Source organism: Schistocerca gregaria, chromosome 11, assembly GCF_023897955.1.
Source record: "Schistocerca gregaria isolate iqSchGreg1 chromosome 11, iqSchGreg1.2, whole genome shotgun sequence".
NCBI classification, from domain to species: Eukaryota; Metazoa; Arthropoda; class Insecta; order Orthoptera; family Acrididae; genus Schistocerca; species Schistocerca gregaria.
In genome coordinates, this window is record NC_064930.1 from 92,243,405 (window position 1) to 92,263,723 (window position 20,319).

The 20,319-nt window shown below is 43.0% G+C and overlaps 1 protein-coding gene across 1 annotated transcript in view; it reads right to left on the minus strand.

Annotated features, from left to right (window-relative positions):
- Positions 1 to 13,523, minus strand: part of LOC126295041 (uncharacterized) — a 113,730-nt gene extending 100,207 nt beyond the window's left edge. The window contains exons 1-3 of the mRNA XM_049987291.1: positions 13,389 to 13,523; positions 5,426 to 5,603; positions 3,256 to 3,448 (exon numbers count right to left, since the gene is read on the minus strand). Of these exons, the coding sequence (XP_049843248.1) occupies positions 3,256 to 3,448; positions 5,426 to 5,603; positions 13,389 to 13,523 (506 nt within the window). The remainder of the gene's footprint in view (positions 1 to 3,255; positions 3,449 to 5,425; positions 5,604 to 13,388) is intronic.
- Between the last annotated feature and the right edge of the window lie 6,796 nt (positions 13,524 to 20,319).

The window sequence follows — 20,319 nt, forward strand, 5'->3', positions numbered from 1 at the left end:
CAGCATGTCAACTGAATTTCATACGCAGCAACACATGGTGTAACACGCACCAAACGCAAAATCATAGCGACCCTTAATTCTCGTTGCAAACTTTGAGTTTTGCTTAGTATCTCACTAAAATGTGGACATCACAATAAGAATGGTCATTAGCGAGGTGATGGGCAGGAAGCCGACATATAACGCTACAAGCAAGGCAAAAATCAAGTATTTTCAGAGAATAGTTTTTGTAAAATCGTTTGAGGAAGGTAACAGGTTGCGCGCGCTTTGGCTCAGTCAGCGCAGAGCGTGGCGAGTCGGCGCGTGCGAAGTACGGTGCACGCGTCGCAATACCAGCTGTACCCACGCGGCACGTGCGTGTGGCGCTGTAGTGTCTTGACACGTCACACGTGCTGTACGCGCCGCAATTTGCGCCTAGCCTTAAAGGAGAATGTGTACCGTGATGTGCCTACAACCCCAGAGGATATGAAACAACGTGTTGTGGCAGCCTGCGGCGACATTACACCAGATGTGCTGCGGCGTGTACGACATTCATTACGCCAGAGATTGCAATTGTGTGCAGCAAATGATGGCCACCACATTGAACATCTATTGGCCTGACACTATTCCACTCCGTTTATAAAACGGAAACCACGTGTGTTCGTGTACATGACCCCTCGTGGTAATGTACATGTGCGTCATTGAGAAAGACCAATAAAAAGGTGTTAGCATGTGGACCTAACGTGCTGTTCCAGTCTCTTCTGTACCTAAGGTCCATCACCGTTCCCTTTGGATCCTTACGTAACTCGGTGCTCTCTGATACACATGATGGAACAGCGGAGGAGTGGTACTCAAGCGTCAACTTTATGTTACAATATTTCTGGATGTAATTAACATTTTACAATGCAACAAACGGCACTGATTACGTATTTGTTTATATGTTCAGATGGGCTAACAAAACTAACGGGGTTCCATTTAAAAAACGTACATTTGTGTTAAGAAACATACTTCCGTTTGTGGTTTGTTTTAAAGAAATTACACTAGCCCCTCTCCTCACGTTCGGTTTGTCGAATCGATTCGTCAGTATTTGATGTGGTTTACGAAATATATCCAGCGGTAACGTTAGGTGACTCACCCTGTGTAAAAGTACGGTCCTAAAGAAAATTTGTTATAGAATTCTGTCAACCATTATCAGCAAATATCTGCACAAATGTTTTAATTCTGACGTGATTCAGTCCTCGCACGAGAAGTAATAACAGAAATCTACCCCTGTTTTTGCCGTTGCTGCACTGTAAATGACAATTTAAATTCTACTGTCGTTATAGTTGCAAATAAAAATTTACACTGCTGTTTAATCGTGTCATTTGAACCTCAAGTAAAGTAGTTTGCAAGTGACAGCATCACGGTCATCCATTCTTTCGAAACGATGATATTAATGCGCAAGCACGAGTGCAGCGACTTTTCTGCACAAAAAGCCGCACAGAACTCTACGCTTCTGATAGGTTTCTGATGCGTTGGTTTGTCAACACACCATGCTCTCCTACCACACAAATTTAAACACTAAAAAAAATGGCTCTAAGCACTATGGGACATAACATCTTAGGCCATCAGTCCCCTAGACTTAGAAATACTTAAACCTAACTAACCTAAAGACATCACACACATCCATGCCCGAGGCAGGATTCGAACCTGCGACTGTAGCAGCAGCGCGGTTCTGGACTGAAGTGCCTAGAACCGCTCGGGCACAGCAGCCAGCTTTTTAACACGACAACAGCCAAAAAAACCGTTGCATAGTACAAACAAAAGTGTTCTGTCTGACAGTTTCACTCCAACAAATCTCAAAAGAGGGTACGTGACGTCACAGAACATTAAAAAAAAAAAAGGATACGAAGGGCTTCGTTTTATGAAACATGAACAATACGATAACTTCTCCAGAACTCACCAGCTACTAAAGAAATCTTCGCATCAGTCTAACCAAGATACAGGGAAAGACAACAGATCGCTCATTCACCACAGCCTTAATTCTATAAAACTGAACTGCTGAAATGAACACGAGCACAGCGTTTCATCGACACAAACATGTCAGCATGGCGTCACGTGTTCTGCTTCCCGAGTGGATTACAGGATTTGGAACGGCCATGCACAAAACTACTTTCAACATCTGATTACCTTATAAGTGAATTAATATGTGACATTAATCACGTAAGCGAGAAGATGAGGAACGGTTTTAAATTATTCTTAACGTGTGTTCGAAGTTACAGAGTGCCCTCGTTCTGAAACACAGGGTGAATACAGTCTCGCCAGTTTGCGCCTCTTTTCAAGGAAAAGCAAGCTTTTCGCACGGCTAAATGTTTGAGGCGTCGTATCACTTGACGTGCGTGGGTGTGTGTGTGTGTGGGGGGGGGGGGGGGGGGGGGGGGGATTAGCGAAAATTTTCGCAAGTGTTTGAAATGTCGTCTGGAGTTTGTTGCGAGTTGCTGACTGCCTTCGTTCTGAAATAGTGGCTGAATGATGTTCGCGTGTTTGGGTGCAGTGCGTTACGTTACGTTACCTCGAGACACGACAAGTTTCCAACTGTGGTACTTTTCTTACCCTGTGAAACCTGTAATGTCAGATTATATCTCTGAACGAGTAGATTACGACAGCATTTCAGATGTGTAAAGTCGCCCAAAGTAAGGGAAATATTGAAAAATTTATGTCAGCCCCGCAAGCCACTAGAGAGGCAACCTACAATTGATTTCAAGTTGCAGGCTGGCGGTCCATTATCACAGACAACCACGGCTGCTGGAATCCGTGGTGGAAGACGCCGTGTCGCACTACAACTCACTCAGTCCCAAGTGATGACTTTGATGGTTTTCGCATACTTGCGTTCTAAGAACATTGGTTATTTCGTTGCACGTAATCAGGACGTAATCAACGACTGTGGTACGAAATTTTGTCTAAATCGACACTGGCTGATCGAAACACTGCCCGACTGAATGTGGCGGTCTTGTCCGTCCGTTCCACGTCATTTCCGCTCACGTTATCAGCGGCTAAGGTAATGTAACAAGGCGATATATAAGTGATGGATAATTGTACACCCGGCACGCTAATTTAACACACTATTCGCCTTCCCTTTGCTCGTACCGATGCTAACTTCTTGAAGTGAGGCAGCGTATTAGACAGGAGCAGTTGCTGGACGTTGCTCCGTCGCGAGTTATACGACGAACCACACAAAAGCATGCAGAAGAACATGCGCAGCTTCCAAACAATCCAGTGGAGGCAAGTTACCCGCCTCACCTGTCGCTGGAATTCTCGCCGAGAGGCAGCACTGCGTCGCACGCTGCTGACAGCCTGGCTGCTCCGTCACAACTGCGCCGCTGCCCTGCTGCAGGAGGACAACTGACTGCCGCCTCGCCAGCGACTGGCGGGGCAGCGGCTCTGACGTCACGCAACCCCCTCCCTTCCCCTCCTCTGCCGTCAACAAAGAACGCTGCAAGCCGTGACCTTCGCGCTCCGTGCAGTTTTCTATTTTTTCCAAGAAGCGAGAACACGCAACGCTTCCTGCGACTGAACACTGCATTCCGAATAAACATTTCCGTCCTCCGCTTGCCTATATGCCCGCTCAGCCTTGTTCAGTAACGACGCGACTGAAATCGTAATCTCCTATTTCGAGACCTGAGGCCCTACATTGCAGTTTAACCCTTTCCTTCCTGGCATAAGAAAAAATTTACTTTTTAACATTTTCTTTGCAGAATTTTTGCTATTGTGGCCTCAAATGACGGTAGGAGTTTTTGTAAAATTTTATTTTATTTTTTTACAACTTTTTTCTGTCCTGGTACTCAGAAGACTCCATGGACAGAATCACAACATGCGCAGAAAAATGCTCCAATTTTTATAACTTGTACTTCATTCCACGTAAATATTAAATATTTTTACATTAGAAAATTAATTAACAAAAATAACATATTTCTGAATTTTTTTTATTAATTTCGCATAAATTTAACTTCTAGAGCAATTTCACAATACATAGTAACTTAGCTAGACATTTTTGACAGTATATACATATCACGTATTTAGTGATACCTCATGGAATTGTAGGAAACAGTTCTTTTTCTCATTGCAGCACAAATACGCTTTACATGTACTACATTTTATTTTTCGCACACATTTCGCATCGTCCTCTTTTACAACTGAACACTGCAAAATGGTTTTCTCGGTTGCCAAGACGTACATACTTAGGAACAGAAAAGCTATCTTTCCTTCTGTCTGCGTGATCCACACCACCCATATTTTTATTGTAATCACATACAATAACTGGACATGGTATAGTCATACCAGTTGCATTTTTCTGTTTTCTTGACACTACGCTCTGTCCAGTGCCATGGAAGTTTGACGCAAAATGCACTACTTTATTGTCCCTCCATTGAAATACTGTTAGGTCTAAAGATGAACTCTGTGATTTGATTCCCCACGCTTTAGACATTTTTCTTTAAGTAAACTCGCTGGCAAACCTTTCCTGTTTGTTCTAACTGTTCCACAGGCAAATGTATTTACGGATTTTAATTTCTCCAAAGTGGAACAGAAGTAAAAAAATTATCAAAGTACAATTTCCTGCACTGACCACAATACGGTTTAGAGAATTTCAGTGCTACTCTCCCCCCTAAACAGTACTCTTCGAAAGTCCTTCTCCAGTGTCTCACTTCTCCCTTGATACACTTCAAAATTGAGTGTGTATCCTTTTTGACCACAAATTGCCCGTAGTTTATAGCCTCTTCTGATTGATTTTAATCGATTATATTGCTTTATGCTACTTCTCCCCTTGAAGACAATCATTGATTCATCAATACTGAGTTCTCTAGTGCCCCTGTATATGGACATAAATTGCTTCCTCAAAGCAGTCAGAAGGGGGCGTATTTTATACAATTTATCAGTGTTTCTTCCTGGAATTTTTGTGTTATCATTAAGATGTAAATTACTCAAAATAAAATAAAACATGTCCCTACTCGTACATCGCCTTAAATAGAAATACCTAGGTCATCACATGCAGAGCAGTAATGTTTCCAGGACGGCAGCTTGCGGTAACACATAAATAAATTAATTCCCAAAAAAGAAAACAGCTCATGTTCCTTCAGAATAAAAATTTTTCCTTTCTGTGTTGTGTAAAGATTGCTTTGGAAAATTATGTCTTCTACAATTGGCTTCAAAATAAAAATAAAAATGGAAATAGTACTGCAGTTGTCACAAACGGAACAGGACTCTAGAGTAATTCGTGAAATGAAAAAGAAGTAATTGACTAAGGCTGAAAAAGAATTTATGATAATATAAGTGTAAGAAGATACCTTCACTATATCTGCATTCACAGTTCCTTGTTTCAATGTGTTTGTCCGATATTCACATTGAAGTGAAGGTGTAAACGGCAAAGAACTCTCTGAGGCATTATTATCCCAACAAGTGGAGTTTATTTCACAATCTGCCTCTTGCAAATTGCACGAAAAAGCTTTGTCAAAATTATTAACATTTTCTTCATCATCTTCGATATCAGTATCCTCTGCATCATCAGAGGGAATGTCCTCATACAAAATTGCTTCAATCTCTCCATCACTCAAAGGTCGAAAATAGCCACCAGTTTTACGATTTTCGTCCATCTGTGTGAGAAAAAGTGGACAGAACAGAGCTAGGTAACGCATTGTTTCTACAATAAAGTGTTGAACAACCTGACTGTACTAATGCGTCGCTTTATAATTTCCACTTTCTCTTATTTACTTGTAACGTAATGCTTCAAACTATTATAAAATAGCTGGCCGGTGTGGCCGTGCGGTTCTAGGCTCTCAGTCCGTAACCGCGTGACTGCTACGGTTGCAGGTTCGAATCCTGCCTCGGGCATGGATGTTTGTGATGTCCTTATGTTAGTTAGGTTTAAGTAGTTCTAAGTTCTAGGGGACTGATGACCACAGATGTTAAGTCCCATAGTGCTGAGAGCCCCATATTATAAAAAAAATAGGTAAGTACTTACAATGGAAAACTCAACGGAAGTTTCAATAAATTGCGCACGAATTCAGGCAACACCATGGAAACAAGCACATACAATCTTGTGTTTTCACAGCAGCGCGCGAAAAACAATTTGAAGCTCTGACCACCAGAGAGGTCTATGCATTGCACAATAACATCTATGAAACAGTAGAGCAGAGTTACTGTTACGTAGCGACAGGCTCTCAGATCACGAAACTGCACCACGAGATAATAATGGTGCTTTTAAGCACCGCCAGGCAACAAAGGGGTGTGGTCTCAATGTTTGTGTTTGCGTCTGTGATTTTTCTTACCTCTTGCTCTACTCAACCTGATAGTCATTGAAAGAATCTACCTTCTGTTTTAACTCCATAATGTTACCGTTAACTTTGGAAAGTTGTTGTTGTTGTGTTGTTGTGGTCTTCAGCACTGAGACTGGTTTCATGCAGCTCTCTATGCTACTCTATCCTGTGCAAGCTTCTTCATCTCCCAGTACCTACTGCAACCTACATCCTTCTGAATCTGCTTAGTGTAGTCATCTCTTGGTCTCCCTCTACGATTTTTACCCTCCACACTGCCCTCCAATACGAAATTGGTGACCCCTTGATGCCTCAGAACATGTCCTACCATCCGATCCCTTCTTCTGGTCAAGTTGTGCCACAAACTTCTGTTCTCCCCAATCCGATTCAATACTTCCTCATTAGTTATGTGATCTACCCATCTAATCTTCAGCATTCTTCTGTAGCACCACATTTCGAAAACTTCTATTCTCTTCTTGTCCAAGCTATTTATCGTCCATGATTCACTTCCATACATGGCTACACTCCATACAAATACTTTCAGAAATGACTTCCTGACACTTAAATCGATACTCGATGTTAACAAATTTCTCTTCTTCAGAAACGCTTTCCTTGCCATTGCCAGTCTACATTTTATATCCTCTCTACTTCGACCATCATCAGTTATTTTGCTCCCCAAATAGCAAAACTCCTTTACTACTTTAAGTGTCTCACTTCCTAATCTAATTCCCTCAGTATCACCCGACTTAATTCGACTTCATTCCATTATCCTCGTTTTGCTTTTGCTGATGACCATCCTCCTTTCAAGACATTATCCATTCCGTTCAACTGCTCTTCCAAGTCCTTTGCTGTCTATGACAGAATTACGATGTCATCGGCGAACCTCAAAGTTTTTATTTCTTCTCCGTGGACTTTAATACCTACCCCGAATTTTTCTTTTTTTTCCTTCACTGCTTGCAGATTGAATAACATCGGGGAGAGAGTACAGCACTGTCTCACTCCCTTCCCAACAAACTGCTTCCCTTTCATGTCCCTCGACTCTTATAACTGCCATGTGGTTTCTGTACAAATTGTAAATAGCCTTTTGCTCCCTGGATTTTACCTCTGCCACCTTCAGAATTTGAAAGAGAGTATTCCAGTCAACATTGTCAAAAGCTTTCTCTAAGTCTACAAATGCTAGAAACGTAGGTTTGCCCTTCCTTAATCTAGCTTCTAAGATAAGTCGTAGGGTCAGTATTGCATCACGTGTTCGAACATTTCTATGGAATCCAAACTGATCTTCCCCGAGGTCGGCTGCTACTAGTTTTTCCATTCGTCTGTAAAAATTCGCGTTAGTATTTTGCAGTGTGACTTATTAAACTGATAGTTCGGTAATTTTCACATCTGTCAACACCTGCTTTCTTTGGGATTGGAATTATTATACTCTGCTAGAAGTCTCAGGGTATTTCGCCTGTTTCATACATCTTGCTCACCAGATGGTACAGTTATGTCAGGACTGGCTCTCCCAAGGCTGTCAGTAGTTCCAATGCAATGTTGTCTACTCCGGGGGCCTTGTTTCGACTCAGGACTTTCAGCGCTCTGCAAAACTCTTCATGTAGTATCGTATCTCCCATCTCATCTTCGTCTACATCCTCTTCCATTTTCATAATATTGTCCTCAAGTACATCGCCCTTGTATAGACCCCTCTATATACTACTTCCACCTTTCTGCTTTCCCTTCTTTGCTTAGAACTGGGTTTCCATCTGAGCTCTTAATATTCATACAAGTGGTCCTCTTTTCTCCAAAGGGCTCTTTAATTTTCCTGTAAGCAGTATCGATCTCACCCCTAGTGAGATAAGCCTCTACATCCTTACATTTGTCCTCTACCCATCCCTGCTTAGCCATTTTGCACTTCCTGTCGATCACATTTTTGAAACGTTCGTATACCTTTCTGCTTGCTTCATTTACTGCATTTTTATATTTTCTCCTTTCATCAATTAAATTCAATATTTCTTCTGTTACCCAAGGATTTCTACTAGCCCTCGTCTTTTTACCTATTGGATCCTGTGCTGCCTTCACTACTTCATTCCTCCTACCCATTCTTCTTCTATTGTATTTCTTTCCCCCATTCCTGTCAATTGCTCCCTTATGCTCTCCTTGAAACTCTGTACAACCTCTGGTTCTTATAGTTTATCTACCATCTCCTTAAATTCCCACCTTTTTGCAGTTTCTTCAGTTTTAATCTACAGGTCATAACAAATAGATTGTGGTCAGAGTCCACATCTGCCCCTGGGAATGTCTTACAATTTAAAACCTGGTTCCTAAATCTCTGTCGTACCATTATATAATCTATCTGAAACCTGTCAGTATCTCCAGGCTTCTTCCATGTATACAACCTTCTTTTATGATTCTTGAACCAAGTGTTAGTTATGATTAAGTTGTGCTCTGTGCAAAATTCAACCAGGCGGCTTCATTTCTTTGCCCCAGTCCGTATTCATCTACTAAGTTTTCTTCTCTCCCTTTTCCTATTACCGAATTCCAGTCACCCATGACTAACAAATTTTCGTCACCCTTTACTATCTGAATAATTTCTTTTATTTGATCATACTTTTCTTCAATTTCTTCGTCATCTGCAGAGCTAGTTGGCATATAAACTTGTACTACTGTAGTAGGTGTGGGCTTCGTATCTATATTGGCCACAATAATGCATTCACTATGTTGTTTGTAGTAGCTTACCCGCATTCCTATTTTCCTATTCATTATTAAACCTACTCCTGCATTACCCCTATTTGATTTTGTGTTTATAACCCTGTAGTCACCTGACCAAAAGTCTTGTTCCTCCTGCCACCGAACTTCACTAATTCCAACTATATCTAACTTTAACCTATCCATTTCCCTTCAGAAAGTACTTCATGCTTTATCTTTGTTTTCATATCGTTCAATTCTTCGTCGATTTCAGTACGAAAATTTTTGGCTAAGTCATCGAACTTCTGTAAGACCGTGTCTTGCAGAATCTTGAATACTTGTTGTTCTTGATTCATTGTATTTAGATCTTGTGTAACAATGTTTTGTTGCCGTTTTACCGTGTTCACATCTTGCGTAACAGTGTTTTCCTGCTGTTTTATCATGTTCATATCTTGTGTCAAATTACTGCAATTGGTGTTTATGTTGTGTTTCGTATCATTTAATTTATGTTAGATAGTAGCTGCCGTAGCAGTGCTTCAGTTGTACTACTGTGATTGCTGTCACCTGTAATTCCCTAAGTTAATGTTTCTGTTGTGTCCAAGTGGTCTTTGTAACGTGTTGTCGAGATTCATTTTTAGATCACTCTAGGACTGAGCCGTGTGTCGGCTCTCAACATATATCGCGCTGTAAAGATTGTTCTGAATGCTTCCATTCCATCGTTAATTGATTCTTTCATATTTATCGTTATGCTGCGTACGATTCTGTTGAGATTCCTCTCTGGCGGCGTGTCTGGACTTACCGATCTCCGAGTCGCTGCTTCCTGTTAGCCTTGTGTAAGGGAAGAACATCTTTGGGGAAGTGGCCGGTTGGATGCCCAGCGGCGATCGGGAATTAGAGAATGTCGTAGCTGAGACCGCGGCGTGGCGTGGCGGTGGAGAGTTGGCTGTTGTTCCGAGAAGCTGTGTGGTCTATCCTGGTGGTGCGAGATGTGTGGGACGAGTTGACGGGACGAGGCTGTGAGCTGTCGCTGTGAAGACCCGGGGGCCACGGCTGTCGTTCCGAGCCACTACTTGGTGGGAGAGGCCACCGATTTAAAATTTTCCATCTGGAGGCGGGAATGGTGGACTAGAAACTCGCCTAACCTGAGGAGTGGTATTTCGCCGCCGTGGGTGCAGAGAAGACGAGGGCTCCGGTGACAGAGCCCGTGGCTGCGTGACTGTGCCCAGCTGGGTACGCTGACGACGTGGACACGGTCGGGCCCGAGGAACCTTTGCATCGCAGTTCACCTGCTGTTTCTCTGATAAACTGCAAGTTAGGTTGGTTAAGGGTTTAGAGGTTCATTGAAGAATTTTGGTTTGTGCAATCAGCATCTTTTCTGCCTTGTGGCCTTCTGCGTTCGGTTTTCCGTCCCTGCCGCCCGTGTATTTATAGACAGTGATCTTTTCCGCTTCTTATTAGTACTGCCTGGTAGGAAGTGTATTTTTGGGCAGTGGTTATTGCTTTAGATTACATTTTTTTCTGACTTGTGGCCTCCTGCGTTCGAGTTTCCTGTCCCTGTCGCCGGTGTAATTATAGACTAATCTTTTGGCTTCTTATTAGTACTGCCTGGGAGGGAGTGTATTTTTTGGCAGGGATTATGGTTCCTGATTTGATTCTTCCTCCTCCCCTGGCATCGCGTGAGGTCGATGTGATTGCTGAATGTGAGGCGTTGTGGGTTCTGTTACTCCGGTTCTAGCCTGGGCATCCTTCGGGAGACAATGGCGGCCGGCCTTACACCCGTCCGGTTAATTATTTCTATCCCAGGACATTTTGGCTGCAGGACAGTTATTGTCAGTTATTGTAAAATGTTAAATGGTTGTATTCTACTCTGATTGTTTTTTGGCCACTGTTTAAAAAGTTTAAGTTTGTCTTTCATAGGTGTGTTTTTAAAATTACGTGGCTTTAAAATCGTTAGTTATTGTAAAAGGTGAATGAGTGTATCTTTACTTTTATTGTTTTAACCTACTTGGCATCCTTTGAAAATGCTAGTGGCCGGCCGGAGTGGCCGAGCGGTTCTAGGCGCTACAGTCTGCAGCCGCGCAATCGCTATGGTCGCAGTTTCGAACCCAGCCTCGGGCATGGATGTGTGTGATGTCCTTAGGTTAGTTAGGTTTAAGTAGTTCTAAGTTCTAGGGGACTGATGACCTCAGAAGTTAAGTCCCATAGTGCTCAGAGCCATTTGAACCATTTTTTGAAAATTCTAATTCTGCCTCCCTGTTAGTGAGCCCTTGTAATTTAATGTCTTGTTGTGCGAAAGAAGTTGGCTCTCTACATGTTCGGTACCGAAATTTTATGCGAATTGGTGTTTTTTTGGTTTTTGTTTCATTGCTTGGAAAGTTTTAATTTTGTTATTAAATGCTTTATTAAAGTCTGTTTTAAGTAAAATGGCTTGGCTATTAACGGTAAAGTAAAGTTTTTAATTTCATTACTTGGAAAATTTTGATTTGTTATCAAATGTTGTATGAAAGTCGGTTTTAAGAAAAATGACTTGACCGTTGACTGTAAAGTAAATTGTTTCGAAAAGGCAGTCATGACCACTAGCTTTTTGGATCTGTTCCTGGTCAAGTGATAAAGAAATGACTTTTAATGGTTGAAGTAATCAATAAAGAAATTGTAAATTGCAACTCGACCGTAACGAACTAATTTTGGCACCGTTTCCCAACTGGGGGTTTTCCTTGATTAATCGTAAAACCCGTCTCATCGGCATTTCACTTATGAGCGATATGTCGCTCTGGGAGATGTGTGACATTGTCTAGTCAACTAGAAACATTGTATCGTCAAGGTTACTCTGTTGTGGAGCGTCGCTATCATTTGTCACTCCTGTGACACTCATCTCTGATCTACTTAAACCTTCTGCAGTAGGCATTCATGGCGGCTGAACTTCAATTGCTCGATCTTGCAATTCTACGCCATTTTTGCTGATTGCGTTTTCGTTATTACTCTCAATAATTGGCATATATTTTTCGGCCATGCTATATGAATTTACCAAAAAATAGAAATTTCACGAAAATGTTGAAATTTCATAAGCTACTTATTACACATGATAAATGCAATTTATGTAATGTCAAAGCCTGTTTTACGTCTAGTATAAGGTGCAAACTATTGCGTCACAATTTTTTATATTTTGCTGACATTGTATCACACTAAAACATTCCAGTAAATTTTTGGTCAATAAAATTCAGGGAAGAGAATAATGAGGAAAAGGGTTTCTATCTACATCAAAGGAGACGCTACGAAGCGTAAGCGTGCCAGCAACTCGCGCCAAGCAAAACAACTTACTATGGAAAATTTTACGTGACGTGGGTCCACTTCTTATTCCTTTCAAAAACTTTCTCCTCAGTTGTGAATTTTTGCGTTACTTGCTCCCCGTCGTGATTCATGCAAGGGGAAAATACAGGCAATTAGTTTTAATAATTCATAACAATGTCGTAGGAATTTCTCACAATAACAATAATTAACAAACACTACTCACGACCGGTGCCCTGAAGTCCAGGCACACAGGTCGACAGTTGTAATTCACATTAAAAAGAAGAATTTTGAATAAATTATAATTGAATACGATTGCTTTGTTAAAATGTTTGTGCATATCTTAATTTTACTTGGCGAGGAAGAAAACCATTCACTCTCAGACAGGTGTTGATGAATTGTAATTTTTCTTCACTCTTCTACGAAATTCCGATCACCGAATCCTTTTTTATCTTGTTCTAAAAATTGTTACTGATCGCATCCACGGCATGTGTACTAAGTTGTATTGGCGTGTACCAGAATTCGAAAATCTGTTGTCGAAGGGCAGGAGCAAGAATTTAAAGTCCACATCCGTTCGGGCTACTTACTTTTTTTAAACGTACTCCGTCCAGAAGAAATTAGTTGGTGAAGCTCATTTCCGTATTTCGCTGTTGGAATTTCACATAGTGTCCACCAGTATTTTCCGATCCTTACCGCTTTCACAATATTCACAGAGAAGTGATAGGGCTTTCTTGCGGTTTCCATTCGCGATGCGTTTCTGCAGTCGATTCTTCCGGCTCTGGCTCTTCTCAGTGTATTTCGTAGTCCCACAACTTGTGGTTCCTCACACTTTAGTTTTTGATGAAACTATTGGTGCGTGCGGGAGCAATTCGTTCTTTACCTTTCCTCGGACGCAATACAGTTCTGCTTTACACGTCTTCTCTGCCGCAACTTCTCTTTCTCTAAGGCGGCCAGCTTAATAGAGAGTAAATGGGGAACAATCTCGTGGATGTCTGTGGGGATTGAGGACAAGCCATTGAGGGTGTCGGATGAGGTAAACGTAGGCAAGGAACATTAACTCTGGGGTTTGGTTTAGAATTTCACCGCATTATTCATAGCTCCGCACGTTGTTTTACTGTAAACACTGGACGTAGCGTTTCGGCTTCGAGTTGCTTATTTGCTGATCGACGGAGATACCCGCCAGCAGGTGGGTCCGCCGCTGGCAGACAAGAGAAGCCGGTGGGCGCTGACCAGGCCGGCCGCCTCTGGCGTCTGCCGGGCGTCCAGTTTTCGGATCACCTCTGACCACTGCTGCTCCGTAGCGATCTCCATCTCGGCCGCCCTCTTCTGAACACGCGTGATTTGTGGCGTAACTCTCTTCGTCGAGTAAGTTGCGTTTGACTATAGTAGCCCGCACGGACGATGGCGGATGGCGCAGGTCGGGAACCGGACCGCGGCTGCTGTGCTGGCGGTGCCAGGCGGCGGCTGCAGGGCTGGCCCTGCGCTCCGCGTGAGCGCCGTGAGGCTCGCAAACCGCGTCTCTCACTCGACTGCGTAGAATGCGTGCCCCGACACGACCATCAAGCGTGGCAAGTCGCAACAGTTGGGATTAAAGTTCAGTGGGTAACTCGGTAGGATCGCACTGGGTACGGTGTTTACTGCAGAGCGTCCAGAACACCAGTGAGCGCTCATTGGCTGTCGGAGAGTGCGTCACGCAGGTGTCCAGAGCGAGCGTGAGGTCGACCGCCGTCGTCTGTGACTCCAGCTGCGACACACGCAGCCGTCACAGACACACCCGCACCTCGGACTGGTGGTCAGTCTGCCCGTTCCACGCTTTGTTTCACCTCAGTGGACGTACATGTTTGGAAATGGTTGTACTGATGACTCTGCTTTCACACGCGTTCTGTGTGCCTATACAAAGCTACGAATAAGTCATCGTAACTATATTTTCGACGTCCACTGGTAAGAGATGAGGTGAAATATCGATAGCGTTGCGTGTAGCGTAGCCCACACCGACTATTTTTCCTCTTAAACCCCCTTGAAGAAAACACTGAATTATCCTTCATGACGAAACGCGCTGACTGAGCGGTCGACTCTGCACCAATTCACGCGCCGCGAAGTGACACAGTGCGATGGGGATCGTGTGGCTGACTTTCTTCAAAAACAAAAAAAAAAAAAAAGAACGGAAGTGCAGTGCGTAGAGATAATTTCGCTACAGTATTACGACACACTTGGACTTACACCCGAAAATATCGACGTTCAAGACCTCGCACAGTGTTTAAGTACAAAACATTGCGAGCATTTAAAATCAAACTGCCTCAAGATGAGTACGTTGCCGTGTAATGGTATAACTGAGTAAACTCTAGTTCAGTTCCCGCTAGTAAGAATCTGCATTAGTTAACATCTAATTTTATAATCACTTTCAAGTTTTAAGTAACGAATATAGAACATTTTTATTTCTAGCTCCTACTGGAACGAAAACACGCTTAATCACAAGAAGTTAAAATTAGATGCATAAAGTGCAAATTGTTAAATTTTAAATGAAACACAACCTGATTCCTCGATACTGAATAGTACTGTTCACATGCATTACAGTTTCTTCATTTACAATAAGAAATTCTGCTATTTAGTACAAAAGCTTTCATTATGATCATCCGCATTTTCGCACTGTGTAAGTAGGCTGTTTAGGTTTTCTTATTGGTAACACCACATAGCACTCTGTATGAAAATCACTGGCTGTGCTGTGTGCAGTCTGTGGCTGGTTTGCATTGTTGGAGTAATATTCGCCATTGTAGTGTTGGGCAGCTGAATGTTAACAGCGCGTAGCGTTGCGCAGTTGGAGGTGAGCTGCCAGCAGTGGTGGATGTGGGGAGAGAGATGGCGGAGTTTTGAAATTTGTAAGAATGGATGTCATGCTATATATATTATGACTATTAAGGTAAATACATTCTTTGTCCTCAATTAAAATCTTTCATTTGCTAACTATACCAATCAGTAGTTAGTGCCTTCCATAGTTAGAATCTTTTATTTAGCTGGCAGTAGTGGCGCTCGATGTATTGCAGTAGTTCGAGTAACGAAGATTTTTGGTGAGGTGAGTGATTTGTGAAACGTATAGGTTGATTCCGTATTTCTAGATTTCCGGAAAGCTTTTGACACCGTTCCTCACAAGCGACTTCTAATCAAGCTGCGGAGCTATGGGCTATCGTCTCAGTTGTGCGACTGGATTCGTGATTTCCTGTCAGGAAGGTCGCAGTTCGTAGTAGTAGACGGCAAATCATCGAGTAAAACTGAAGTGATATCAGGTGTTCCCCAGGGAAGCGTCCTGGGACCTCTACTGTTCCTGATTTATATAAATGACCTGGGTGACAATCTGAGCAGTTCTCTTAGACTGTTCGCAGATGATGCTGTAATTTACCGTCTAGTAAGGTCATCCGAAGACCAGTATCAGCTGCAAAGCGATTTAGAAAAGATTGCTGTATGGTGTGTCAGGTGGCAGTTGACGCTAAATAACGAAAAGTGTGAGATGATCCACATGAGTTTCAAAAGAAATCCGTTGGAATTCGATTACTCGATAAATAGTACAATTCTCAAGGCTGTCAATTCAACTAAGTACCTGGGTGTTAAAATTACGAACAACTTCAGTTGGAAGGACCACATAGATAATATTGTCGGAAAGGCGAGCCAAAGGTTGCGTTTCATTGGCAGGACACTTAGCAGATGCAACAAGTCCACTAAAGAGACAGCTTACACTACACTCGTTCGTCCTCTGTTAGAATATTGCTGCGCGGTGTGGGATCCTTACCAGGTGGGATTGACGGAGGACATCGAAAGGGTGCAAAAAAGGGCAGCTCGTTTTGTATTATCGCGTTATAGGGGAGAGAGTGTGGCAGATATGATACACGAGTTGGGATGGAAGTCATTACAGCATAGACGTTTTTCGTCGCGACGAGACCTTTTTACGAAATTTCAGTCACCAACTTTCTCTTCCGAATGCGAAAATATTTTGTTGAGCCCAACCTACATAGGTAGGAATGATCATCAAAATAAAATAAGAGAAATCAGAGCTCGAACAGAAAGGTTTAGGTGTTCGTTTTTCCCGCTCGCTGTTCGGGAGTGGAATAGTAGAGAGATAGTATGATTGTGGTTCGATGAACCCTCTGCCAAGCACTTAAATGTGAATTGCAGAGTAGTCATGTAGATGTAGATGTAGATGTAGGTTAATGTTAGTCAGGGCCATTCTCTTGTAGGGATTACTGAAAGTCAGATTGCGTTGCGCTAAAAATATTGTGTGTCAGTTTAAGCACAGTCTTGTATAGGTTTTTCTAAGGGGACGTTTCAACTGTTATAAATAAAAAGAACACTCTTTCTTAATGGCACTCGGCAATCTACAAAGACTATTTTTTGCAGTTTCGTTGAGAACTCAAGCGTACCTAACTTGGAAACAGATTTTCGAAGACTGATTTTCAGACCCTGTAAGTATGTGGGAAGTCGGCGAGGCCAGAGCGGCTGGTTAGGCCGCCTCGTGGGACTCGGTGGGGCGCGGCCGGGTAGCTCAACCGTGAAGTAAACTCGTCGAGGAAGGCAAGGGCTCCAGTCTGAAGCTCGGCTCTGGGCTAAGACGTCTCGTAGGACAGACATAAAACGTGGCTGTCGTTTCCTTGTAGTAAGAAAGGCCACTGCAGAAAGTTCTGACGGTAAGAGTGTGGGAGATTTGTCGACGTGAGAGACAGAGCTGCAGTTTTGTCAGCTGCAGGCGGCAGCAGAGGCAGCCGCACGTGGCTACTGTGCGGGAGGGAGGGAGGGAGGGAGGGAGGGAGGGAGGGAGGGAGGAAGGGAGGGAGAAGGTACTCGATACCTAGAACATGATTCCAGTAATCGGTACAATCGGATTATGGCATGACATATTCCTAGGAAACGCAAAAACATTTCATTACAAGGCTCATAATATTTAAACCAAAAATTTACTTCAATTTAACCAATACTAAATGCAACAATTGGCAATAAACCTGTCATCAATACTCAAGATTGACACTTAGACCCACAAGTCATACTTCACCATTCGTTGTATCTTTCAGCTCAATACTTGGCTAGGTACCGTACCAGGGTAATTTCTTCTTATATCTTTTTATTTCCTCTTATTCGTCCGAAGCCATCATCAAAGGATTCTGATATCGACGTTTCTCCTCCCAAAAAAATGTATTCTTTTAAGTACATATGACGACAGTAACTGTTCTCGGAAAAACGGATACCATTGATGACCGTGCAGCTTCTGTAGAATCAATGGCAATCGTCACCTTAATGGGCGCGAGTAATGAGTGGATGGGCAGATATCTGTTACGTACATTACGTATGTGGATTGTGGACAGTTGGGGATGTGGGTCTCTCGGGAAGCCCACAAAGGATAAGTCCCTGCAGTGCGCTATTCACCTGTGTCCAATGTGAAGGCGACGTGACAGGTATATGTTGAAGAAAGTAGTTTGCTGAAAGAAACAGATTTCGCAAAACATCAATCAAGTTTTAACAACTTATGTCCGAGCGACAGGAGCGAATGTTAACTATAGAAATAACCCAGCTTATGGAACTAGTCAAAATATGAACTGGTTTACCGTAACCGAAGGCGTGCTGGGGTGTAAGGTGTCAGGCAAATCCAACACCTTACAAGAAAACCCTGACATGATAATCAAATCCAGTAGTATGCGACATAGCTCCGAATAAATCGTGACATTAAATTAACCAAAGTAATACGAGTAACGAGTGAGCAAATGGAACACCACAGACTAACACAAGAATGCCTAAATGCAAGTTGTACCTTCCCACCGTGAGACCGACGCAGTTCCGAGGGGAGAAACGAGAACAGAAGCCGAGAGCAGAACCGTGTTAAGCTAGAAGGCCCTACAATAAGGGACGGACTGGACACCTACGTTGCCAGCCTACCGCTAAGACCACACCACCCGCACGTTTTAGCGTGAGACTTTCTCGCGTCTCTGTTACGTTAGGACCACCCCCCAGCCCATGTTAAAAGCTAGAGCCCTCCAGAAGAATAGTATAGATCTTAAGATAACGCTAAAAGGAACACACCAGCTGCAGGTTTTAGCGTGAGACTTTTTCACGTCTCTGTTACGTTGCAAACTTTAAAAACATTGCCCCAACACGAAAAGTATAACGTTTCTCATTGGATAGACAGAATTTTTGTAGGCGGAGCTTAAGGTTAACATTGAGACCCTGATTAATCAGATGAAAACACAGCCAGATAGTTTTTTTTAAACCAACTTCGGTAAATTGTAGTAAGGAGAAGTTAGGAGTTAGTTGTTTCCGAGAGGGCGAGATGGATGGAGCTGCGCCCGCCGCCGCCCCCCTGGCGAACACCGACAAGGTAATGAACGCACGCGATGCCGCATAACAGCGCATAAAGCTTCACTCAGAACTGCAGAAGTCTCAGCTGTTACACACCCTTTTTGCGTGTTACTAGTGTCGATCGTAAATTAAAGCTCATGGTGTTCACATTTGCCACTTGAAGTAAAAATCTGAGACGAGATGAGTTTTCTGTTATATAGTCATTGAGAAGTCACATCAGCCACTGTAATTTACGACAAGTTAGATAAGTAATTAAAGATAATTGAGGGTCACTGTAGACCATTTTGATAGTTTTCTCTCTTGTGAAACTTAATTAAAACCTAGATTTTAGATGTGATATGGCATAGGTCATCCTTCGATCCACTGTAGAACTTGGAAACCCGTTCAGGGAATATCCGTTCACATTTTTGTTGAACACAGTTGGTTTTTACCATCCTGTATTAAAACACTTCCTTTTATCAATAGTACAATTTATAAACAATGTTTTATGAGTAGAATAAAATTTCCATTGGTAAACTTAACTGCTTTTTGACGTTATTTTACCAGCTAACTAAAAATAGGAAAGCCTTGAACCCCTTCCACTAAATTTAGTTAGTATTAAGATTCTTTTACAGGGAGTGCAGTGGAGTTGACGCTGAGATCATTTAGTACTGGGTTATATCATCGCTAGTCTCACTGAACTCTTCTGAATTCTACATGTCATCTGTGGTCTGGTGTCTCCTTACCAGCAACAGGTCCCAGGTTCAAACTAGTCAGTTCCCTAAAAAACACGCTCATAGCGTCGTTGCGCGAAAGTGGTAGGGAGACACGATATAGAACAGACAGACACCACCGTGAATGTTTAGAACACATTTTAAGCTGTCCCCATCGAGGTATATCAACAACATCTGTCGTCAGCTGAGGGTTCCAATCAATTATCATTTATTCTTTCAGTCTGATCCTTCGATGGACATGTCAAACTTTGACACGAGTGTGAACACACGTGGTTAATGACAGTTTTGACACAGATACATGCTGAATATTTTATACCGGACGACGCTATTTCAGCCTCCTGACTATTCCACTCTTATCTCGGCTTCCAACGTAGCCGGCATGGAGTGGGGTTTCCCGAACAGCATTTGTCATCCCCGTACTGGAACTCACCAGCAGAACCAGCAGCTGTGCCCACGCACAGCAGCGCCAGGCCTGCACCACAGCCTTGTTCGCTCAACCTGTGACGCATCACCCACGTCCAGCAAAGTCCTCCCCTGTGATCCCCGTAAAAAATTCATTCCACCCTCTGAAAGCGGAAAAGTTCCCCCACACGTGCAACTGAGGAGGACCTCAGGTTCCGGTAGAAACTCAGGTCCAACAAGAAACCGCAGGCAGCTCACCTCCAACTCAACCTGACAGTACACAGTTACCAAATATGAATACAACGTGGTTCACCTCCACATTAAAGGTCATCACACCACCACCTAAATCTATTGTGCCATGGTCTGTACTCGTAAAGTCTGTAACCAACATCGTTTCGATATTCATCAGGGGAACAATTAAAAAATTATTTCCAAACTCAATTCCCTGACACATAAGAGTCTGCCATTTGACCCCTACACTCTTTCAATGAACTGCTCCCTCCACCTACGTTCCCCGCAGTCGCAAGGTTTGCCAAGCTCCCGTCCTCACTAATGGTGGGCTTTGTCGATAATGCGGGACAGAGATGCCTTCCTAACAGAGGTAGTAACAGCGGGGCTAACAGCTGACATGTCGCCACTGTTTGGTTCGTGCAGCAGTG